The sequence below is a fragment of the Chelon labrosus genome (assembly GCF_963514085.1).
Source record: "Chelon labrosus genome assembly, chromosome: 13".
NCBI lineage: Eukaryota > Metazoa > Chordata > Actinopteri > Mugiliformes > Mugilidae > Chelon > Chelon labrosus.
Window position 1 is genome coordinate 12488132 of NC_140346.1, and position 26417 is coordinate 12514548.

At 41.7% G+C, this 26417-nt stretch overlaps 1 protein-coding gene across 1 annotated transcript in view; it reads left to right on the top strand.

Annotated features, from left to right (window-relative positions):
- sgsm2 (small G protein signaling modulator 2) overlaps positions 1-26417 on the top strand; it is a 76409-nt gene that overhangs the window by 33598 nt on the left and 16394 nt on the right. Inside the window, exons 3-12 of the mRNA XM_084558966.1 lie at positions 9910-10078; positions 19786-19953; positions 20787-20854; positions 22202-22350; positions 22511-22645; positions 23716-23840; positions 23961-24028; positions 24468-24631; positions 24875-25007; positions 25236-25370. Coding sequence (XP_084415092.1) covers positions 9910-10078; positions 19786-19953; positions 20787-20854; positions 22202-22350; positions 22511-22645; positions 23716-23840; positions 23961-24028; positions 24468-24631; positions 24875-25007; positions 25236-25370 — 1314 coding nt within the window. The remainder of the gene's footprint in view (positions 1-9909; positions 10079-19785; positions 19954-20786; positions 20855-22201; positions 22351-22510; positions 22646-23715; positions 23841-23960; positions 24029-24467; positions 24632-24874; positions 25008-25235; positions 25371-26417) is intronic.

Below are 26417 nucleotides of genomic sequence, written 5' to 3' on the forward strand. Positions count from 1 at the left end.
TAATTTACACCAAATCTATCCAAGCTCATTCAGAAGACCCCGATCCTCTTCACAGGATTCACACACACACACTTGATCCACACCTGTGGGAAGCAGATACCGGGAAGTGCTGCTTGTCATCACTTTTCATTTCGTTGTCTTCCAGGGACTCGTTCATCTTCATGAAGTCAGTTTGTTTCGGTTTGTTTACAGATTCACGGCTCCACTTGCATCTCATATCCAAGATTGATATGCCTGCATTATTTTACACTAATTGGAGATTATCTCATCGTCAATAATGTATTTTTAAATAAAACTTTTTTTAAAATTTGGTTTACGGCATCTTTTATTTACTTTATGTCAGCACATTATTATAAACCTTTTCCAGTTTTTCAGACTGGTGTGAAGTAATATTAAATTTAAAGCTACAGTGATTTTTTTTTTAAGAAGTAAGTAGCTGCTCATCTGTGAGGGTTGCTCACACTTACTGAAAGTGGCAAATACAGTTACCACCCAGCTTTAGTTCCCTTTACCTCTGTGGAGCATTCAAAGTACACTAATCAGCCACAACATTAAAACATTAACAGCATCATTGACCATCTTGTGACAATACAATGTTCTGCTGGGAAATGTTTGGATCTGGCATTCATGTGGATGTTACTTAGACGTGTAGCACCCACTTAGACCAGACCACTCACCCCCACCCCATAGCCATGACACTCCTTGATGGCAGCAGCCATCCCCAGCAGGATGCAGCCTGACACGGACACACACACAAAGACGGTTTAGGAACAACTAAAAAAAACATGAAAAACAGCACAAGGTGTTGACCTGGCCTCCAATTGACTAGATCCCAAACTGATCAAGTATCTGTGGGATGATCCACAGAGGCCCCTCCCCTCAACCCGTAGGACCCAAAGCCCCCCAATAACAACATTCTGTTCCCAGACACCACAGGACACCCTCAGAAGACCCATGTCCATTCTCTGATGAGTCACAACTGTTTTGGAGGCACAAGGGAGACCTACACAATATTAGGAAAGCGGTCATAATGTTAAGCCTGATCGGTGTATGTAGTTAACTTGTGGTTCTTCTGGATGTGCTTATGTGCAAGACTTTGACAAGACCAAAACAGTGCCCTCAGTGGGCGAACACATCAGCTAATACAGCTTAAGGTTAAAGGAGTCTTAGCAAATTTTGATTCATTTATTTATTTATTTTTTAAATTGAACAACATCCCTTGTGCCAGAACTTAAGGTCCCGTTCCACCGTTTTCGTTTGAGGTCTTTTGGCTGCCACAAAGGCTCATGAAAGAACTGCTACATAAACACTACTGTGTCACCTGTTTGGTGGCAGACGTGATTTCCTTGTGAGAAAGTGGGAGGAAAGAGTGAGTGCTTCCCATCTTCCCTGCTGAAACCGTTCTCATCTGTGCCATTTTTCATCTCTCCTCTGTGTTATTTTTTGCCTCGCAATCTCCTCCATCTGTCTCTGGACTCTTGTTCTGCCAGTCTCCCCCCTCTATCTCTCCTTTTTCTTTTTCTGTCTGCACCTTCTTCAGGAACGGCAGCATGACTCATAAACACAGCCCGTTATAGACCGTCGGAAAATAGAACGGGTCCACGTAAAAGTAGTCCAGAGTACATTCATATGAGGTGTCACACTGGGGAAATCATATGATGGATCTTTAGATCTCTGTATTATACTCTAACCACAGAATGAATGTCAGGACTAACTGTGATACTAGCCTTCCAAAAATAGATGAAATACATCTTCAAACACTTTCACAACACTCTCATCATATTTGTAGAAATATTAACCACTACACCATTTGACTGTTGATTCGTTGTAGATTAAATTGTCCTTTAAGGCTTGAACAAATGAGAGCAACAAATCCGCCACAAGTCAATTGCACACCTACATGTACAACACGCAAATGTAAAATTATGCCAGTCGCACCGTAGGGACACGGGCATCCACCGTGTTTGTATATCGCCCGTCAGGTCCTAAAGCTGCCAGCTTTATTAAAGTCGTCAATCACAGCTCGCATATTCATGCACGCACTGTATGTGGAGGAATTCTCCGGGATGTTGTTGTGATCAATATAAACGTTCTGTTTTGTGTCTTATGTCTCACGTGAGATGATGCATTACACGGCAAACGCTGTTAGATGTTCTCATGTGGCTTTATTTAATAGGCAGCAACCTGTTGTAGCTGCAGCTGAAAGGAAGTTTGAGTGTGATATCAGCACTAACTGCTACGGAATAACCTGCACCCGAGGGCCAATAAATTCAGGAAAAGCCTGAGTCTGAGTTAATACTTAACAAGGGAATCTCTGCTGTTTTCTATCTGATCCCGAGTAGAATTAGCCACAAATGTATTTATATCAAATATGACCCTCTTCGTCAAAAACGATACAGTGTAAAATTAGCTTAGCAACGTTGAATGGCTAAACCGTGCAAGCAGTTACAGTAATAACTGTAATGCTTTGAATTCACCCAGTGGAAGAAAGCACTCACCTCTTTTATGCTCCATGTTTACACAGTGAAGGCTAGACAGGGAACATATGGACAATACCACAGTGTTCACCAGTAACCCGACACAAAGAGGTACTCACTACATCTTGGATCTTATACCTTTTCAAAATAGAAAAACAAGACTAATATTGCCATTTAATGTGCAACGTGAAACGACATCCTACCCCCACAAGCAGAAAGAAAAGAAAAAGCAGCGCTCAGCTACAAATGCGGGCAGCACAGTCACTGCTCTGAGTGGCCCACTGGAGAATCGGAGCACCTGAAAGCACACGGGAGAAAAAATACACACAGGTGGCCCGCTACACTAATGACGCAATTTATACACACAAATTCTAAAATGCCCCTGCCCCCCCCTTGTCCGTGTTAAAGTGTCATATTGTTTGCAGCTTCTATCTTTTTGGTCCGGAAAGATGAAAAAGAAACGGATACACTGCAGGAACAGCAATCAGATAAACCAGTGGTGTCAAACTCAATCAGAGAGGGGGCCAAAATTAAGAACTGACTCCAAATCATGGGCCAACCGGAAGGATGTTTATTTAAAACGAAACACAATTTGTCTTTTCAGATGTAATATCAGAAACCATTCGTACAGAAATTTTACTTTTTCCAAGCCATAATTACTGATTTAAAATAAAACATCACTCACTGATTAAACGAGTAATGAGGACAAATTTCAAATAAAAGACACATCTGTGTCCTTTTTGTGTTACTCTGTATTGGGAGATTTCCCTGGACTGTTATATATGCTATAAGACATTGTGAGATTAACAGTCCACAGTATGGTTTCCTAACATTATCTGAATGTCATTTGAATTTGCTGTTAGCGACAATTTAAACTGACGCCAGAATAAAACGAGACTAGCGTGGCTAACGTGGTGGTTACCATCATATACATATATACGTAGATGCCGCATCGACTGTGGAGGTACGTGCCTAAAGCGCCGCCATCTTGGTACAGGGCTAGCAGAGGCAGCGGCGCATAAACATACGAAGGAAAGAGGTACTCCTCAATCTCAAAGTAGAATTATTCGCTGAATTTTGGACCGATTTTCCAAACGTATTGATCTGTTAAAAACGTCACACATGTAGCTATGGTAAAAATATGGTTTTACTACCCAAATACAAATTTTACTTAATGTTATCAGCAGACTAGCTTCTAACAGAAGATTGTAAAGAAAAGATGCCGGACTTCAACTGAGCGATTTATGATCACTTTTATTGTGTAGAAACACCATTCCTCCATAGATGTAATGCACTGTAGTCGTGAGTGGCCCTGTTCCAAGATGGCCGCCCTGTAGGCACGCCGCTCCAGTAGACGGCAGCGCTCAATGAGGCGTCTATGTATATATGTCTATGGTTACCATATGGTGGAGAGCGAAGCTAACCATCATCTCCCTCTACTCTGTCTCTCATGCTAACTTAGCAAACGGTGGTGCATCTCTTGGCCTGAATCCGTCTTACTTTTTTGTGTTCCTTGACATAAGTGAGGTCAGGTGAGAGGGCTTTTAGAAAGATTTTTGCTTTGGGACCCTGGGAGGTCAGGGCCGGCTTCGTTTGACATGCCAAACAGTTGTCTGCATTCGAGACAGATGCGGTTTAATTGAGAGAGGCGAGACAGTCGGAGCGGGCAGACGGGAAACGTGAGGTAGAGTTTGTCAGACATATACAGACAGGACAGGAGACGAGTCGTGCTGCTTAATTAGCTTTGTCTTCATTAGATCTGCTAATGATCTCAGTGGAGACAACTCCAGATCCACCTGCCACTACCTCGAAGACGCTTAATCTATTTTCTGTGTCAGCACAAACGCTTTCGAGGCACAATCGTGAAGAATAAGCAAAAAAAGAAAAAGAAAAAAACACTAATTCACCAGATCATTTGATATAAATTAAGATGGAGAATTAATAAAGAATATAAGATGTGATTAGAGTTTTTGTGTTCAATAGACTGAAAAAATACATTAATATTTTCACAGAGAAAATATATTTGATATTACCGCTGAATCTGAAGTCTGTAAAATGGATATGTGCACTCCTCAAAAATGGCAGCCCCTCTGCAGCTCCATTCAGAGTTTTAGTCAGCTGTCTTTGTTCAGAGGAATATTTCTTGTATGGTTCTCATTAGTCCTATTAGGCAGCAGTTAAATCCACTGTACTGCACTAATGGCCCGCTCACACCTGGCACTAAAATGCATCTACTCTGTGGGGACCAAAATACTGGAGCGCCCAAATTTAACCGTTTAAATGAAGCTTGGTTTTATCGTTTTAGATTTAGAATTGGTTTAGGTTAGTGTTTGGGGAACTACCACAAAGGCACTTCTGAACACTTCGGTAGTGTTTTGTTTGTCTTTCTGTCTGTATGAAAACACAGAAGTTTACAATGTGGCTGCTATTCTATTCTTGACATGTAGCCAGAAACCTAATGCCAGCTAGCAGAATACAGCTACCATGCCAACAAAACACAAATTGCAAACCAAATAAATAAGTGCCAGGATTTTATTTGGAATGGAAGCAACGTCTTCACTGCTTTCATGACTATAGCAGTATATTCAGGCTTAAGATCTGATCCCAAGTCAAACTGGGATAAAGATGCTCCTATCAGCCCACCGTCCGGACAGTTTCAGTTTGGCGTTGAATGCAAACATTTTATCTAGCAGTTAAAGACAGCTGTAATTGTTCCCTGAAGGGACATGTTGCGCTCATTAAGACTTCACAAATGTAAGCACGTTTTGTAAATCTTTGTCAGCTGAAAAAACCCTAGCCTCTCCCTTGTGGTGAAGGAAGTTGAGAAAGAGCAGGCTCAGTGTAATAATTGGAAACATACCGTTGAGAAATTGTGTGATAAGTAAAATAAAGTTAACACGGTTATAACAAAGTAGGCTTTAAGGCTGCCACGATCTAACGCCGAGTTTCAGGCAGTAATGATGGTGAAAACACACAGCCTCATATTCACCCGTATCTGTGTCTGTTTCTTTTTAATCCCTTGACAAACACTCATCTGATCTACCAAGGAGACTCAAGAAAGTGGAGTCTAGGGGACACAAATGTCATGTCAGGTATATTGGTGTGGACCCAGTGATGATTTGGAAGTAGATTATTAAAACATTTGCTATTGGACTTGAAATCCAATGGGGTCTCCCTGCACAGGTTCATATCCCACATATACATTATGTAATGGGTGGGAGGTGTGGGGTAAAGATGCAGCTTTGAGAAAACATTTTCCCATGAGGAATCAATAAATGGAAAAATTATTATTATTATTATATTAACTTAAGTGTTTCGATTTCTGACAAGGAAAGAAAGTTCCTGAGATGCTTCTTGCATCCTCTTGCTGTGTAACTGATCAAGCATCTAAATCTACTAAATCCTCTGAGCAAGAGATATTTTTGGCATTGGGGAAGCCGTTTCACTTCAGGAGCGGCAGCGAACGGATCCGCAGATTGATGTGTGCGATGAACAATGCCTGTTTACGCTTATTCAAATTTGTGAATATGCCCATTCATGTATTACACATTAGTATTTCGTTTTTGCTCACTGACGAAGAATGCGTTTCATCATTATTCGTAATTGTAAAATCTTGTCTTGTTTTCTTCGGTTCGTAAACTAATATAATCCACTCCGTGGGTAGAAAGTAGAAAGCTGAGTTTTGAATATAAAAGTTCTCTCATGAGGCGGTGGAGTCCGAAGCAGGCTGAAAAAAAGAGAAGGACTGTTGCCCTGTGTCTGCCATATAATGCAGGAAACTGCTGCTAACACACTGGCGATGTACTGTGAGCGTGTATTACTGTAGCGGTCCTAGGATGAGCCATCTTTCTGCTCTAGTTGTCCTGAGAATGTCAAAATGAAAGCGGTTATTTCTGCGTATTTTCTTCCTCAACCCCAGTACGAAGGCAATTATGTGCATAATAGAAAAGGATTTGATGATTCATCAGAGACCCAGACACCCAAAACATGAATTAGCAGGCCAGCCGTGAGGGAAGGCAGCAGAATGAGAGGAGCCGGGTGCGGCCTCTCCCATGGGAGATCTGCTCGCCTACTTGCTCCATTTTTGTGTTTCCACAGAAACAACCATTAGTGCATTAATGTTCCCGCACTTCAGCTTAAACTTTACAGCTGCTAATCCCAACCATCGGCCCTTCTAATGGGATAAAGGAGGAATTTACATTATACCGGTATTACCAACAATACTTCTCCGTAGGTTGACATGTTAATATGCAAGAATGAGGCTGTTGTGACTATAAGCCTCGAGCCTCTTTAAACGTCCCTATAAGGCTCCAAGAGCGGCAGTAAAAGTAGACTATTGCACTCATAAACCACCGTTTCTCGCAGCATCACAGAGTTATTATGTTGTTGGTCAATATCTACAACTGTAATATTATCCACTAGATTCACATTGCGGTTGAAAAACTCAAACCTGTCGTAAATTACGTCCAGCAAATAGACTCTCCTGCTAAAAATTAATCAAGATATTCTCTGTGGTCAGTGCATGTTTACATAGAGATCCATTTGCATGAATGCAGTCCTTTTGCAGACAACCTTTACTTCAATTTTGTTTACCGGTAATGCTGCAGCTTATTAAAACCAATTTCAAAACATACAGTAGAACGAGTCCGAGACGAATTCTCTGTTTACGTTTGCTTGAATAATTGTGTCACAATGTTGCTTTCAACCATCAGCCCTAAAAAAGTCATTATGGCTGAGCATTAAAGCAGCAATTAGAGAAGGAGAGAGAGAGAGAGAGAGAGAGAGAGAGCTAATGGATGGGTCATAGCTAGAAAGAGTCTGTTTACCTCAATTTCTCCCTTGTTTTCTTTATATGAGTCGATGCATTTCCCTGGGCCACTTTTGTGTTTCTGATATTCTAATGTACAATAAAGCACGAAAGCTGTTTGTTTTTTGCACTTAAGGCAGAGCTACAAACTTCAGACTTGGACTCGGTGTGAAATTTTACTTCCGAAAAGGGGAGGTAGCAATTATCATTAAAATGGATCACAAAAATAAGTTGCTAAATAGTTTCTTTCAAGCATGTTCACAAATACTTTCTTTGCTTGTTCTGCAGTCAACAACAGCACAACGAGATGACAGCGTGTTTATATATCGAAAAACATACCTACACAAGACTAATTTTATCTTTTTATCACAAATTTGCTCCATGGAGGCTTTACACTGGGGGGCACTGACTCCTAACAGCAAATAGTTTCTTGGTTCCTACCTGCCAGCTGACAGGTGTTTGTATTAGTTTAGTCACATGATTTTGGTTCTTCTTCTTCTTCTTTTTGTCTTTGATGCTAGCCTTGATGCTAGCCTGCTGCCAGTAAAACAGAAGAAGTCGTCTTCTTGTTGGTCTTTCTTTTGGCAACTTTGAAGACAAAGACATTTTGATGCTACATGGACATGATTTGGTTTGTGACAGTCCTAAAACAAATAACTACAGAAGGTCAAACTAGGGATGACCTATTGTGACATCCCTAGTTTGCATGTTCTCTCTTTGCCTGTATGGGTTTTCTCCGGGTGCTCCGGCTTCCTCTGGTATTCCAAAGACGTGTTAGGTTAATTTATGTGCATGTGAGTGTGAATGGTTGTTTGTCTTTCTGTGTTTGCCTTGTGATAGACAGGAGACGTGTCCAGGGTGTACCCAGCTTCTCGTCCTATGTTTGCTGGGACTGGCCCTAACGGATGGATGGATGGTGGGGGCAGCACGGTGGTGTCTGGGGCTTTTCTGTGTGCATGTTCTCCCTGTGTCTGTGTGGGTTATTCACAGGTACTTCAACTTCTTCCACAGTCCAACAACTGTGAATGGCAGTTTGTCTCTCTGTGTTAGCCCTGTGACAGACTGGCGACCTGTCCAGGGTGTACCCCGCCTCTGGCCCAGTCTCAGCTGAGATAGCCGCAGGCACATCATTTAGCCCAGCAGACTGGAGAGGGAAATAAACACACAATGGAACACACACATTGTTATATTCGTCACATTTGATACACATATCACAAACGTTTACATTTATGGCACCATATACAGTATATGCAAATAATTAAACAGTTAACGTATTAGACCATATACTGTATATTTTACGGCTTATAAAAACACATTTTCTTACTCTTCTTACACAATGCCTCGTAAAGGTCTCACAGTTGCACTCTGCTGTTGTACTGTCAATATTCTACTTTTACTACCCACCTGTTTTTTTTGCAGATTTCTCTCGCCGGTTTTCTGCTGCCCATCTTAACATTATTGCGTAATGAACGGACAAGACAAGCTCAGGAAGCAGCTGCACGCACGTTGCTACCTCCTCTAAGTCCTCTAAACATTTAAGGATGTTGCAGGTGGTCAGGGATTGTACCTCACTGCTGAAAATCAAATTTTAGGTTACTGCCTAGAACAAGGAGAAAGTGTTTACTAATTACATTATCCCCACACACAAGTCCATTAGTAAAACTGACAAAGATGGAACGGAGAGATTAGCCCCACCCGCACATTTGTACGGATGCAGAGGACACTTGAAATTCACAAACTTGTTGTCGTTATGCATAGGGGCGTTCAGCTCTAAAATTACACATTGACTGAACTATTAAACATCATTAGCTCAAGGTTATGTGTATTGTACTCCATGTCAGAACAGTTTCTCCTACACTAGATTTACACTAGGCTCGTAAAACATAAATAAACAAAAAGCTAAACATGAAATGACCTTTCATAGATCTACTAAGATTTTAAAAAAGCCATACCATTTTAATCCTTTCAAGCCATTCACCTGAGCAAGAAGTCAACTAGCCCTGCTGGTGGATGTTTCCAGAACTGTATTGTGTGCAATGCTAAAATGCATAGCCTCATAAAACCTGAAAACCTTTTTTTTTTTCCAAAAATGGCACCAATGAGCTACTTAAAATCTTTCGTTTTAGTGTCCTAACACATAAATACATGACATGAACCCTTTTGATTCTAATGGACCCATGGTCTTAACTCGGTTTAACAAGTTCTTACCTTGGCCTATCCAGACTCTATTCTTATGGATTTCATTATGAGGTTTTTTCAGTTGATATACAGAAGAAAAGAAACACCTCTGCTCAATCAGGTAATCCTGCAACCAATCAGAGCCATGTGCTATAAACAAATTCAACTCCATGGTGCTCCAGATCAAATGTATGTCTACATCACTGTTACTCGCTGTTAATTGACCTGGCAGTTATTTGCTGGGGCATGATCAGTCTTCCGCCACAAAAAATCTGTGTGCGTAACCTGTGTTGTTGTATGTAATAGAGGCACCTTTTTCATCCTTTTGGTAAACAATGAATGCCATCCACTTTTCTTTGCTAATTGTGACAATGAATGTCCGACAAGATTGCATAACAACCTCCGTCTGATATTTTTCTACTCTCTGTTCTTCTCGCTCATCTTCAGCTGCCATCGAGGCCTGCCTAGGTCACCTGCTGAAGAGACGGGCAGCCGGGTTTCTCCGCAGCGACAAGATCGCAGCCCTGTTCACCAAGGTCGGCAAAGTCTACGACACAGCCGGCGAGGTTTGCCGTAAAGTACAAGAGCAGCTCCAGCAGCAAGCTGATCTTACCAGGTCGGTCAGGTTGGTTCACCCAGATTTCTCCTCCCCCGTTCCGTTGCTTAGATTTTACTGCCTACTGTCCATACAAGGCTGTCCCTATGAAACCCTGAGGTATTACTCAATACATATTGTTTACAACGCAGCTTTGATTTCATATTTAATGCAAATTAAGTGAATCTGCCGCCGTAATTTCAGAGAAAGAAACGTTTTCCTCACTTACAGCCCACTTTGTGGTGGAGGATAATGAGACTCAAAGTGTAGCTTTCGTTATGCAGCAGAACATAAGCTAATTAACATCAGGCACAATTAATCTACCATCAGTGACACAATAACAGGAACACATGCAATCTACAAAGGTACCCCTGCAGTTTAATGTGACTTGTTATATCAGGTAAAGAACAGGTGAAATAGCTTCATAAAGTCTCTGTTAGACTTTATGAAGCTATTTCACTAAGCCGTGTCAGTGATTCAGAATATACCACGAAATGGAACTCAGAGATCTAAGGATTTCTTGCTACGGTAAATTAAAATATATGCTGTAAAAAAGAAACACACATAGCAGAATAAAGCCATGCCGGTTTAATGCCGGTTTCACTTTACAAGCAGCCTGATCTTTAATTATGATTTTGTGCACAAGGTAGCGCATTGCAACTATGTAAGAGGATTTTACGAATACTATGAAATCAAAGAGATGATTATAAAGTTCACACTTAAATGATCATTCAAATGAATAATGTTGCTGAAAACTAATCTGTAGTTTATTTTCTGCCAGTTGGACAGATGCACAGATTTCGGTATCTCTCGTTCCTGGTATACCCGGTCAACATGTCCATGTAAAACACACAGTTGCAGATGACACTCCATCACCAGCAGGCACAATCTCTGGTCTGTTGAGTGTTTACTAAAGCTGAGCAATCTTTGCACACACTGTGATAAGCCCTGGGCCTCTGTCTAGGTGTGTATGTGCACGAGAGGTGTCTGTACTTGTGTGTTTCTGTGGGTATATATGCACACACAGCGTATGATAAACTTCTTTTTCTACAGACACTTAGGTACGAGCCGAGTTGTTTGCAGGCCCATTAATTGTCCATTAGGCTGAGCCACATGACTTCCACAGGTCTCTCTAGGGCTGTGGACAGAAAGCTTTGGGGATCGAGCACACACACACACACACACACACACAAGTATACACACACCCATGTCTCTATAAATGATGCACAAGTAAACAGTAAAGCACGGACGGAGTGTGTGTGGCGAGACGTCACTGTGACATGGCTGCGTTATGTGATGTAAATCAGCGGAGTTAAACGTGTTTGGGTACGCCGGGCGCGCAGCTCTCGGTCTTCATATCAGCCGTTGTCTCTCGTTCATCTGTCACATCTCGTTGGCCTTTATTTCCCCAGACAGGTTGCACACAACATTAAAGCTTATTATTGTGTGTAGGTCTGGTTTGCACAAGTCACACCCCTCCGCCACAATCCATACATGCATTCAAGCACACTGAAAACACACACACAAAGGCAAGATTCCACCCTCCCCCCCTTCTCCCTGTCATCCCACCTCAGGGCTCCATCTCTCATTTACCCTGGTTGCCATGGAAATGTGGTTTGCGCCACTGCCGGCAAAAGAACCAGAGAGCATGATGGGAGACAAGAGACAGAAAGAAATAACATGAACAGACATCAGCAGTGGAATAAAGAGTTACAGCAGTGAAGTCAGCGGTAATTACAGAGCAGGACTGTGTGTGTGTGTGTGTGTGTGTGTGTGTGTGTGTGTGTGTGTGTGTGTTCAGTGCCAGGGGCAGGTCTGATGGAGGGGCTGTACTTAAACTTCTGTTTGCCAAAGGCTGCAAGTGGAGACCACGCCACGGCTCCTTGTGTCATTGCCATGGGATGTATTCCTTTATAGCCTTTCGTCTCTAACTCCGTTTTTTAATCTGTTTCTTACCAAGAGAGCACAGTGATTAATTTCCAGCACGACACCCTGTTTTTTGGTTTCTCTGACACAGAGGGTAAAAAGCGAGGCTAGCATATCATCTGCATTCATTTGCTACCCTGCAGTGCCAGCTGCAGACCTGCCATGGCAACAAATCTCGTGCACATTAAAAGATAATGCCACTTTATTACAAAAGGAGATTTAATAATCTTGTATTCATAGAAATGTTTATTTATTTGCACAACAAAACACAAATCGTACAATATGAACGCACAAGAAATGAATAAAAAAGAGTGTTGTATGGGAGACTCTGGTTTATGGCTGAGATTTATAAGAAGGGTTACATGACCGGAGTGGGTAGCTAACACTACCATAATCCAGGAGCAGAGTAGTGGCCAAACCAAGCTGTACAATTATTTTTATTTTTTTCTTGCCCAATAGCTGCTGGGATAGGTTCCAGGTTTATTTAAAGTGAAGAAATACATGAGGAAAATGAAGAAAAACATTGACAACTGCTGAAGCAATGTCTGATGCACTACACAAGATTTAATATGGATTACATTTTTTCCCCTTCTATTTGTTTTTATTCAAAGCGGTAAGGGGGAGCTTGGGAATATCATATTTAATAAGAGTAATCACTTATTAAATATGAATGAATGATTGTAGAACATTGAGCCTTTTCTGCTGTGTCTTAATAAAGCAAATTGCTTTTTCATCATCATTATTAAAACTGCATAGCACAAAATACAAGATGGCTTTTGAGCGTACTGGCTTACGTTTGGTCGAGGGCACTCTTCATTAACTAACGAGAAGTACGCAATTATTGATTAAGGCCACAAAAGGTTTTACATCGTGTGAACAAACAATTTAAGGCCCTGTTCAGACCTCGCGTTAACATCTGCCCAGGGCAATCTGATTGCAAGACGCTAGCTTTAGTCACAGGTATGAACCACAGACAGTATAAAGGCTATCTCCACTCTTGGACTGCACAGACTCTGGCTCCAAAGTTGCGATATGCCACTGCCCGTATCCCCAGAAAAAATATCGTCAGTTTGGCCAATGCAAGGAAGTGGCGACACATTGTCCATATTTATATACAGCCTATGCTATGAACACACCTAGGATGCTTTGAGGATGCATTTGAGCGCTCAGATCTCAGACCACATTTGTTTTCTCAACCGATCAAACTTGTTGTTTTTAATAAACGTCACATCTGCTAAAACCCACAAAAAATGTCAGTGGATCCCTCCATCTGAACGGATCATGTCATCCAAGACACCCGAGAACGGAAGATCACATCGTGCAAATCCAGACGCCTAATAAATCAGCCAGACGTATTCCTTTTCACATTCATATTCCTTCGTCAGCTTGTAATGCAATCTTGTCGTAATCGTTGTAATCAATTCAGTTAGCTACATGTTGACATTTGTTGACATTTTAAATTTGCAAAGACCAGTGGCGGAGGGCAGCGTCGTGGAGGAGGAGACACGACACAGTGTAGGCAGGGACGTTTTCAGAGAGATTTACACATCTGGCCAAACCTTCTATAATTACAAATAGATTATACACTTATTTGAACAGATGCTTGGAGGCAACACATGATCGTAAAAAGTGCGATGCGGCTCATTAAGGTGGTTTCTGAGTGATGCATGTACAGTAATGTTACTGTGTACTCACATTTATATAGATCTTATAAAACATTTTATTTGAACTAAATCTAAGCAACTTCTAGCACCGATTGCAACAGCAGAAGAAGAAAAAGAAAGTTGCTGTCGTGAAAACCTTAACCAAATATGAACCAAACCTTATTTTTTATTTTGGACACATTAATGTAGTGTAAGCCCTTGTATTACCTATTTTAACCTGTCAAGCTCAGTATCTTGTATACATCATACATCAAAGGGTCCTGTTACATTTACATTCAGCATGTGACAAGAAAACACATTTCCACATTTCTTATTCAGTGGCACAATCCAGCAACTGAACCTGTCCTAATCTGTACTTTTTGAATTTTCCACCACTTGAGAATACATCCCAAAATTTAGACAGTTACGCGTACAAAGCTATAACTCCAAAAGGCCATGGGCTCTGTGGATAAGAGACATTTCAGAATCTCATGGATTGTTCTGTAACTCTGGCTCTGACACTGTGTTTTATGGCTACAAGTTCTTCACAGGAAGATTTCATAATAAAGCACAGCAGCTGATCAGACTGGGCTGCAGAACTGACATGCACTGATGCACCGGGCTCAGAAACCACGAGCTGCATCCCAAACAAAGCAACCCTTTTGTTTTCATGGAGCTGGTGCAGTCATTGTGTACAGTCCATTCAGTCGCAAATTTCGGGTTTCACGCAGAAGGGTCAACAACACGCACAGTTGACCATTTGGGCAGATGATTGGTTTTACATAATGAGAACCCGCATGAAAGAGCATAAATTTGCCTTAAATCGGTCGACCTTATTATTATTATTAACTGAAAATTAAAGAACAAGAATTAAACACATGAGACTAAGATAAGATGTGCAGACATTTATGTTTCAAGTCTTATTACAATACAGAAATAAATAAATTAGATTAAAACATAAGTTTGTTTGCTCTAATATATAACTGATCTGCCTTTGAGTGCAGTAGGCATGTAAGATATTTTAGAGGCACTAAATCAAATAATACTCTATGTCAGCTTCTCACCCTTGATTCCTTTTCACTGATCCAGTGCAGTAAGGTGGTCTTCCTCAATATAATCTCTTATTTGTTAATGTTACTTAACGTGCTTGGTTGGGAGGCCCAGACACCCAGTATCTTTTCTATTTCTAATTATACATCAGATAATTAGAACAGATCAGTAGCTTTGCTGCTTATGACGAGACCAAAGACAATGAGTTGCACCAATTTCTGTCGTGCATTTTTGGCATATGGATGAAAAAGTAGGATGGAATTTATGTCCATGGTTAGGGATTATATGCATTATGTGCATAATCTTTTACTGCACGAATTTGGTACAAAAAACATATTGTCAAACTATCAAGATTTTTAACGACATAAAAAAAATCAGTGGCTCAGACATTGTCAGCTTTAAATTTTTATTATTTATTTTAAGAAGATGGACATGGTTAGTATTGTGGAAAACACAAACAGTATACATTAAATACATATCATACAGCATTTCATGTGAAACAACCATCTCTTTTGCATTCTGTCTCATCTCTGATGTCATCATGATGCTCCTCGCCACCCTCTGTCTGGAGTACTGCCTCTAAACACAGACACAAAAACACCCTCCTTGAGAGTGGTAGGGGAATACTAAAATCGTGACTAAGCTGAAACCCCTCTTTCACACATATGAACACACACGCTGGGGACTGCTAACATCGTGACTGTGTCAGCTGAGCCCCTCTCAGCCAACACACACTTACACACTTACACACACTTAAACTTCTGTGTGTGAGTGGTTTTGTCGGATAGCTGTACGAGTGGCAGAGATCAAACTCTGGGATGAAAGTGCTCGTCGCTCAGTCAGCTACCTCTGGATTCATGAGATGCTTCTGGCAGTTGAAGTCTGTCATAAAATGCTACACTTTGTCTGATTTACTAATATTATTAAAATCATTATACTTTACTATTACTTGTCATCTGTAAATATTAATGAGTTGTAAAGAACTACAGCAGGTGACGGACTATTGTGCTGTTAAACGCTGCCTCCTGATGGTCAAAGGCACCATTTCTTTTTATTTAGAGCAGAGGTGTCAAACTTATTTTAGTTCAGTGGCCACACACGCCCAATTTGATCTTGAGGGGGCCGGACCAGTAACGTAATAGCGTAATAACATATAAATAACGACAACTCCATATGTTTCTCTTTGTTTTAGTGCAAAAAAGTACATATGAAAATGTTTACATTTAATTAAGTATCTTTTTACGAAACATTTTGTGAACAACCAGAAATTTCTTAAGAAAAGTGTGCAATTTCGGCACATTGCTGCCATCTGCTGTTTTGATCTAGTGTTGCAACTCATAATAAAACAGTGTGACCCCTAGTGGACCATTTTGGAATAGCAAATACTTTTATTGGAAAATTGCAGTTAATGTCATTAATTTAATTTTCGCACTTTGCAAATTCACTCGCCGGCAATGTTCCCTCTAAGCTGCGCGCTTGCGCAATCGCGCACTGCTCGCACGTTCTCCGCGCACAAGAAAATCAATGCAGCGCATAAAAAAATCCAACATCAACTGTAAATAAATTAAACAAGTAAATTGTTATTTGTTTATGTACCATTTTGCAATGTAACTCAGTGAGTGACAGCTGTCCAGCCAATGATATGATGCGGTTCACTTACGCTGCCAATCATGACAGTACGTGCCCCCCCCATATCCACCGCGGCGCCGGTGTTTTGCAGGTTAGCTGGGTAACAGTGCGGCGGAGTTAAGGCAGTGGCGCATCCACTCACCAAGACAAAGTAAACATTAAATGTAGTTCTTTTAAGATGGAATGGCTGTCGGAGTGTGTGCAAACAGAAGAACCAGCGGTGAAACTGGGTAAGATTTTTCTTTTTTGAGAGAGAAAGGTCTGCTCTGCAAAACTTGGCGTTGCCAACAGTCCCTTGAAAAACAGAATCGTTCCCTTGAAAAACAGAATCGTTCCGTATTTAGAAACAAAAGTACGCGTCCCGTATTGAGCTGAAACAGGACGCACTTTGTCCCGTGTTACCGTGAGAATCAAAAGTAGCGTGTAAAATGTCAATGTAATTAACGAGTAACAAGGCGCTTTATATGAACATTTACGGTAAACTGTGACCAATAAGCTGACAGCGGGAATCCTGCTCATCTCATTGGTCGAGGTACTGTTGCTTGAGAAGAAGATACCGGAAGACAACAAAGCTACAACTTTTCCTCAAACTTTCTGTTTGAACTTTTCTTATTGCACTATTACAAGAGGAATGTTCTGCTTTCTATTGTTTTATATTCATTTATACAGTTAGACTTAGACTTCGTTAATGTCCATAAAACTTACATAAAATGGAAAATTGTCTTTGACAGTGGCATAAAGACATACAAGCAACACACACACATCACAGACAGCACTATGCACAATAAATAGATGAATATAATATATAGGTAAAAAGAAAAACTTTTAAGTTAAGCAGGACAGGTTTCTGCTTAAGAAAGATATTTATTTTAATCTGTTAATATTAATATTTTTTTAATACAGGGTTTATTTTATCTCTGAAAGGTGTACATGTGTCAGTTCTTCCAGAGCAGGACTCTTCCTCACCCAGACAAGAGCAGGACCCTCACACTGACATATAACATACTACACAGCTCATGAACAACAAGATTTTTGTCCTTTTTATGTTAAGTGGGCCAAATCACTTATATTAAAAGTAATGGAAATTACTGCTATAATGGGATTCTTTTGATAAACTATGTAACTTGCTATGATCTCAGGTTTTGGACAGGTGTGATACTGGTGTGTGGCCCCAGTGTGCACGTGTGATGTTGCTCACAGTGGTCCACAGTGTACTCACAGAGTTTTTGTGTATGCCCAGACACATGAAAAATTAGAGGGAACATTGCTCGCCGGCCAGATTGGATCCCCTACTGGGCCGGTTTTGGTCCCCGGGCCGTATGTGTGACACCCCTGATTTAGAAGATAATATGATAACCTTTGTAAAATGACAAATTGCTATTTGTTTTGAGAAAACCGTATTGTCTAGACACTCTTATTATATGTTTAGCTCCGGTCTTGTTTGCTTATTTTGCAGTAGACGATAAATCATATCTAACATTAGGCATTAATATTTCATGAGAATTTCCTTAAAAGCATAAGACACTATAAGCAGTCCCTGAATGCATCTAGTAGTTACAGTTTTTTGGAAAAACATATTTTCTGCAATATATTAAACTTTGTGCAATGATAAGTTATAAAATCTATCAAGACTGCCTGCTTTGTGGAAAGAATCTGAGCTGTGGGGATTAGTATTTAAATTTCTGGAACTGGGGGACTTACAAAAGATAGGAAATAATTGTCAAACTGACATTGCCAAGGCTTAAATATCCTGACTTTTTATCTTCTGCATGAATCTAGCTCCTACAACCTCATGTTGCACCACATATTTTCTATTTTGTGTGTTAAAGAACATTTAATTAAAAGGCAGAATATTAGAAACACCTCTGAGCATATAAATCTCCAACAACTCCACAACTGCGAAGTATAACATCTACTTGAATCTACTGTGTCAGATAAAATGCACGTTAGGGACACCTTAGCTCTTGGACAGTTTGGTTTGCATAAAATTGTGCAAGTGTACCTAATGAAGTAGTGACTGGGTTTATATTGGCATGGCTGATATGATACAACTTCTACTGGTGATGCAACGTCACAGATTAAGCATCAGGTGCACACATGACCCATTCCATAGCCGTGTAAAATTGATATACAGATAAAAAATGACGTACAATGCAAACATTTTGTAGTAACCGTTAAAATTTCAAAGCAGATTGTTCACACAAAAAATCAGTAGGCCGTCTTCAAAGCTACAAAATAACAGAATCATTGGTTTCAGATATGGTGGCAATGGATAAGATCTCCGTAGGGAGTGACAGGTGAATCTTATTTAAACCTTTGAAATCGAGTTTGCACCTTACAGTTTATATTCCTGAGTCCATCCATCTGTCAAAGAATGCTTGAGAATAATGTGAGACCATCTGTCTGACAGCTGAAGTTGAAAGTTCAAAAATAAATAGGTTAGAGAATGGACTAGTCCAGAAAAAACAAAAGGCCTGATTTAAAGCTTGTTGGAATGTGAGAGATTTTAAGTGTCAGTCCATGCAAGAACCAAAAACAGACCCCATTTGGCTGAGTTTCCTTAAGACAAGTGCCCCCTCCCCCCGCAACCCTTCACAGGACAAACGTTTACAGAAGAAGAAGATGATATTTCTGCTTCTGTTCCTTGTGGTGTCCAAGTACATCATAGTTATGGCTCAGATGTTTGCTTACGTCAGAAAATGCAAAAAATCCTGGTTGCTGAGGTGAAGTTGTTTATACCTCACATCATGTGGATACAGATCTCGATTAATAGCACACTATTCTTAGTTAAGCAGCCGGCTGAATCCCTGATGAATTCAAGATGCCAATCTTTAGATGTCTTTAAAGGTTAACCTGCTAGATATACCTGAAAAAGATATGGTCTGTCTCCAGGGTCCCCGTTTCATAAAAAGGGTCAATTCAGGCTAAGGAAACCGATGTAAACACCACAAAGCTTTGGGCATTTGCAGACTCTTTCTGGTTTTCTAATGTTTCCCCTCAGTGCTCTCAGGGTTGGGAGAAACTGAGCTATAAACGGTACGTGTTAATAAATCCTGCCCAACTGTGTAATTGCTACTGGTGACCTGTTCTCCAGAGCTGTCCGTGGTTAAAATGGAGGGGCAGCCTGGGACTCCTGTTAGGATAATGCACGTATATAACATTGTTGTGCTTCACTTTGTGTTTCATCAAAAACAGCTGTAGTTTAATAGCAGCAGTGTCTCTGAATCATTGTTAAAAGGTTGTTAATCGCTCCAACCTCTCGATGTTTTATATTATATTTCAGAATTATTCACAGAGCCAAAGGTTATTTATTTTGGTGCATCAGTAGTGTAGTTGTTACTGATTTTGGAGATGTTTTTTGTTTTTTTCCAGATAGAAATTAAAACTAGCTGAGCACTTAAGAAAAAATCTTGTCTCCCATGAGCTGTTATCTGTGGTAATGGTTGCTAATAGCTGTGACTTGTTCTTTGTGCCCTACAGGAGAACCCAAAGCACAGGCCATGAACCTCTGAGGAGACAGGGCTCCTCCACCACCAGCCGCCCCCCTCAGCCCCTTTCAGCACAGGCCATCAAACACATCTGGGTCCGCACGGCTCTCTTTGAGAAAGTTCTGGACAAGCTAGTGCAGTACATCGTGGACAACTCCAGGTGACGATGTTTTACCCTTTGCACCGAAGTGACTCACAGCTCTCCACTCCAGGCTTTGTTGCTGAATGATGAGCCCTCCCTTGAATTACCTATTTATGGGCTCCATTCTTCTCCTGTGTTCGCTCCCTGGTTCCTTTGTTCTGTGCTCTGTCTGGCTAACAACCACTGTGTGCTTCGTCAAGCTGTCCACACACTGTGATTCACTGATCAAAGCCTCAGACATGAAATGCACTGATGGGGTTCACAGATGTGACAATGTAGATCACACTTGTTAAATGGAGAAAAACAATCCATCTTAAACACGAGTTCTGTGGTTTGATGTTGTATTCTTTCTGTACTGGGCAAATGTAGTAAGTCTGACATCTGGCTCTGTAGTTCATCTAATCTGTTGTAAGACACCCACAGTAAATGTCACCTTCTGTATCAGTCTCTCGGAAATAAAGAGCAAGTGATCAGTCTGTCACAGGTACCGATTTCTCAACGAACAGCTGTGTTATGAAGAACCTCTCACTGGCTTACATGGCTGAGGCTAACGTCAGAGATCCTGGGCAATTAATATCATGAAGCTAGCTGTCAACTAGCTCAGTTAATTCTGGGGTTTTCTGTCCTAATATCAAATTATGAAATTTATGTAATCCAAACGTAAATCTGGTAAGCTGTAAATGTTGTTATAGCGATGACGCACGTCAGTGTTCTGCTGGGAAACTTTTGGACCTGGCATCAAGTGGATGTTACTTAGACATGTACCACCCACCTAGACCAGACCAGGCACCCCCACCCCATAGCAATGACACTCCTTGATGGCTCTTACCTCTCTGTCTCTATCTTTGCAGTAAATACTATGAGCGGGAAGCTCTGATGCATGACTCAGTCTTCGGGCCCATCTTAGCAGCTCTACTCGGTGAGTACTTTACACCCTGCTTGAACTGGTTTACAAAAGCACCAGAGGCCAGTAATAAAAAGTAAAAAACAAAAAAAAAACACATCATCCAGACAGGCATATGTCTATGAACAGTATTGGGATCAGTCATGAAAATGACCACACATTTAACTCCTCTCTGCATAGCTTGAAAGTGTGTGAACTTTAGAGCCACCTCCAGTGACAGCAGGCAAAGGAACACATGCTGCCTTCAGCTGGAACTCGTGAGATTGTGGTTAAAGCCCGACCCTGCTGAAAATTTCCACTCATGAAGTCGTGAATACCACGAGAGAGGGGCCGACTTTTCAGTGAGCACAGTAAACATAACTCGATCTGAAGGCTCCAACAGATGCAAGGTTTAATAAGCAGACAGGAGCAGGAATCAAACGGCTCAGCAGACTAAATCAAAGGAGACAACTTGAACAGGGAGACAAATTGGCAGAGGGTGAAATAAACACTATATCCACACTGACTTAAGAGGAAGTGAGGTCCACCTAATGAGGACTGATGATGGAACCAGGGACAGGTGTGAGAGCAGAACAAAACACTGAGGAGGACTAGTGGACATTTGAGGAACAGCTGAGACAGTTACGCGCAATACTGTGTCCAAACAGCTGCTATTACAACAAATTATTAGCTGCGCACTACAACATTACAAGGATACTTTGTCATCTGCTTTGTTGTTGGTCCAATCTGTCAATTTGGACCATACGTTTCATTTCACTACCTTCGTCAGTCTGAGTCTTTGCTCCGCATCATTCAGTCTGTGTGTTTATCAGAGTTTCACACAAAAAACAAGCAATTTTGATCTTCTACTACTTTCTGCTTCTACTTTCATTTCAGTTTCAATTATATAGTGCCTGTATCAATCAAAATTGTCTCAAGACGCTTAACAGAACCCGATAAAGTGGCAGTGGCGAGTAAAAACTCAGTTTTAACAGGAAAAAACCTTGAGCACATCCCAGCTCATATGGGGGACACATCTGAGAGAGACAGAAAAAGAGAGAGAAAAGAAGAAGAGTAATGTCAGGGTTTGCAGGATAAGGGGGTTAGGACCCAAATGCAGGACACCAAGAGGTGAGGCAGGATTTTGTAAAAATGGGTTTAATTTAACAAAAGGAAACTAAAGGCGCTGCATAAGGCAGGAGATCCAAAAACAAAAATCAAAACACCACAGTGACTTGAACAAGACATGAAAATCTATAACCTGGAAAAACATGAACATGACAAAGAAACCTTCAATACTATTAGACATAAGGTTAGTTTCAAAAGGGTTTAAATGGGAGAATCACTGGTTACTGTGTCTTTGTGTGTGTGCTGCGTTTACAGTGGGGCCATGTGCTCTGGAGTACACCAAGCTGAAGACTTCAGATCATTTCTGGACGGACCCCTCGGCCAATGAGCTGGTTCAGCGACACCGCATCCACGGCGCCCACCGGGGCCAAGATGTCTCGGCCGGTCGACGGCCCGCTCTGGGGGTGAGTGTGGAGGCTGATTTAGATCGGCTGCCTCGGCCCTCAGGAGGTGTTGGTGTGCGGTGGCGGGTAGGAGTGATCGCTGAGGACGTGTGGGATGCGTGTCTTGTAAGAGTTGTGGGTGGCATAAGTTGACTGGAAAAGAAAATGTTTTCTTTTCTAGATCCGCAAGAGGCAGTCCAGTGGCAGCATGTCAGAGGACAGGTTTGCTGCTTCAGCGAGGGAGTATGTGGAGTCTCTTCACCAAAACTCCAGGACACATCTTCTCTATGGCAAAAACAACGTCCTGGTGCAACCGGTATAACGTCCCCCACTGACTTTATGTCCAGCTTTCATGTACAGTAGCTTTATGGTTTCTGTAATATTTCTTTCTCCCAAGGCAGTGCTACGTACTGTAGGCTCATCCAAAATGAACACTGTAATTGAAGGAGATATAATATTACTGTTAGAGCTACTGCATGTCTTCCTAGCTCCAGGGGCTTCCACTTCTTCGCATAAACTATATATCAAAACTTTATTCACATGTCACAGGTCTTGATGCGGTGATGCTGTGGGGGCCCCATAAAGCTTGTCCTTCTTTGGAAAAAGGGCATAAGTCCAACTTGGATGCCTACATACATGCAGCACATGCAGAAAGCACTTTTCACCCACTCAGCTGGTGGACAGACAAATTGTAAATGAGGGCTATTTTCATCCATTATTGTGCTACTCAGGCACACAGTATTTTGTATGTGTGATCTCTGGGATGAAAGCTGTCTTTCTCCTGTCTGCTATGTGCTCTGTGCTGCCAAGTAGTTTCAGCGTGTTTGGCCCTGGGAATGTATAATGAGTACATATTTACCGCCCCCGACGCCTTTGATAGAGCCACGCTAACAAATATAGTGAGTGCACATGAAGATGAATAGAGCACTCACTACGCCACTGTACTGTAATCGGTAACAAATCCGCCTATTTTATCAAGGTAAACCTACAGTACAACACGTCAGATTATAATCGAGTACACTCAGAGGAGCTGTAAACCAATTTTCGCTCAGTGTTTTGGTTTTTAAACTCTCATGAGATCATAACTGCGGATATATCTTTCAGAATTAAACTTTAAATTCAAGTTTATTTGGCTATAAGTATGTGTAACGTTTAGGAGAAACACATCAACTTGGTTTCATTCTTGTTTCTTATTTCATTTTTTGATACAGCATGTAACTCCCAAGGCTTAAAAAAATGACATTTTTACATGTACATGTTTATCATGGATCAAAGGAGAGGTTTTTGAAACATGGGGTACAGCTCCCGAGTCGAGGGAGAGATATTGTTGTGGGTTAATTGTGGAATTTGAGTCAAGATTTGTGACATGATGTCTCATCACGGCAGAAGAAGGACATGGAGGTGTTGCGGGGCTACCTGTCGCTCCACCAGGCTGGGGATAACCTCACCCTAAAGTGGACACCCAACCAGCTAATCAATGGCACACTGGGAGACTGTGACCTGGAGAAAAGGTGAATGACTGACTGAACACCTCCGTGTGAAGAAAACTGGCTTAAAATGCAACTCCTCTGCAAACTTTATTTCATAACTATCTTCTTAACTAATCGAAAAGACATTTCCCATCATTTCAGCATCTACTGGGACTACGCGCTGACTGTGCCTCTGCGCCAGATAGTCTGCATCCACTGTCACCAACGCCGTGAGTGCCCTGTTTCTTGCCCATTCACACTGCCTCTGTCACCTAACATTAAGAACATGTAATGAAGGGACTGTGTTTTTATAAGCTGTTACCAGTACAAGCTACTAATTACTTGTCTTGCTAAAGTGTAAATTAGCTGTAAATAACAATGCAGGTAATATTGGGCCGGCTGTGGCTCAGTAGGTAGAGGGTTTAGCGGTTTGATCCCCAGGTTGCTTGCAGTGCATGGCACTGGTGTGTGAATGTGTGTGCACCTGTGTGAACGAGTGGTGACATTGTACCAGTAGGTAGAAAAACGCTATATAAATACAAGACCATGTACCGTCCCTGTTTTGATGTTAATGTCTTGGATTTATCTTGTTAACCAGGTCTGTAATGTATTTGTTTCCTTTTCCTACCTCAAATCTTGTGTGGTGTTTTGTTTTCCGCCATATTCCAGCTGATTGTGGGGGCACTCTGGTCCTGGTCAGTCAAGATGGGATCCAGCGACCACCTCTGCACTTCCCCCCAGGTGGTCACCTATTGGCCTTCCTCTCCTGTCTGGAAACAGGCCTACTTCCACGTGGTCAACTTGAACCCCCTCTCTGGTCCCAGAAAGGCAAGGTAATGACCAACATAATAATAATATGCACGTAACTTCTGCAGTCAAAGTCTGGATACTCAGCTTTTTAGGTTCTTAACTAAACTCTGGATATTTGAGTCTGTTTGAAAGTTGCCTTTAGGCCCCTCCATCTAAAAAAAAGTATGGTGCAACATAAATATTTGGTTTATTTCTGAGTAAATTTGGACACTTAACTTATATTTAGCTCGGTGTGTTTCTGAATTTTGATTATCTTTGTCCTACAGGGAAAAGTTTTCCCTAAACTGAGGAAGAGGAGCAGTACTGCCAGGCTCCTGGACCAGGACAGGAACGGTGAGGAGCAGACAGCTGCTGACTACGTGTTTCGCATCGTCTACCCTGGATATCGTTATGATGCCAGTAAGTAACACTGATACAGTACTCTTCACTCAAGGTACAAGTATCCCCAGGGCAGAAGCGGCTGCTCGTAACAAGAATGACTCTCAAAAACACTCACCTCTGTGATAGGTACTATCAGTATAATGTGTTTGTAAAGTACGATGGTGTCTTTCCCACAATACTCTTTCCGAGCCCTGTAGGGTATTTTCTAACTACGTATGTTCTCTGTTGTCCCACTGGTGCAAGCAGTCACTATAAACTACCACCACACCACTGGCAGCCGCGCTCCGTCGCTGGACGATGACGAGGAAGAGGAAGATAGGCTCCATGCTATGATCTCAATGATCTGCTCGCGGAACCTCACAGACCCAAATGTCATGAAAGGTTTTTATCACCTTAACACACCCACCCAACCCCACCGCCCCCACACTCCTGAGACCTCACCCCAGCTTCAGATGTTCCTCCCCGCCTCCCACCCCATTGTGTCCTCACAGGCCTCTCCCATTCCCCCTCCAGACCCCACCTACCCCGGCTTCGTCTGCCTGTGTGTGTGTGCTGCCTGAGGCGGAGCCCGACAGTGGAGAATAGTCTCGGGGTGGTTAACAGGGACATGGGGAAGTTCAGGGCTCTCAACATCAATTTGGAAAGCAAATTTGCAAATCCAATATGTCAATCATTACTTAGTTATTATTATGAAAACCCTGTACAGTACATATACATAAACCAATCAGTTGAGACAATTGACAGCATATAGTAAAGTGTAATTTACAGTACCGCAGCACGTTGACGCCGTAGCTACGAGCCATTTATACTTGTGCGCTTGTCAGCCTGGCTCACTCTGTAGAAATGCCACCCAAAGTCAGCGCTCTTTCTTTTTTGCCAGTCGGGTTTGTTTCTACTTCCTGCTTCACTTTCAACAATGGCGACTGAAACTTACGCCGAAGTTTCGCCGGACACGAGTCATACAAATGTTTGTATCTCCGAACCTCCTCAGTTAACCCTTTCTCAATGTGCTCCATCTTTATTGATCCAAAACAATCAATTCGAAAATTGCCGAGATGGAGAAGCAGCCGGAAATACTAAAGCGGAAACATGCAACAAACAAGCAGACCAATCACAGCTCTTGCAGTCTGCGTTGCCGCAGCACTTTTACATTTCTGGGGATGTGCATGTCAGTTACGGCGTTAGGGTCTGCGTAGGGGTCTGCGCTGCTACCGAAGTCTAAACCGCCTATTGGTTTCACTAGAATCACTGCAGCACAGAACATAGAGAAGACGTCTGAGTAGGTGGTATGTCGGAGCCTGAACAAAGGAGAACTTTCTGTGCTTGTCCAGCCGCTGAGTCAAGGAACAAGGAAATGCATTTGGGACCAATCACAGCTGTTATGGTCTGTGTCGCTGCGACACGTAGTTACATTTCTCTGGAGGTGCA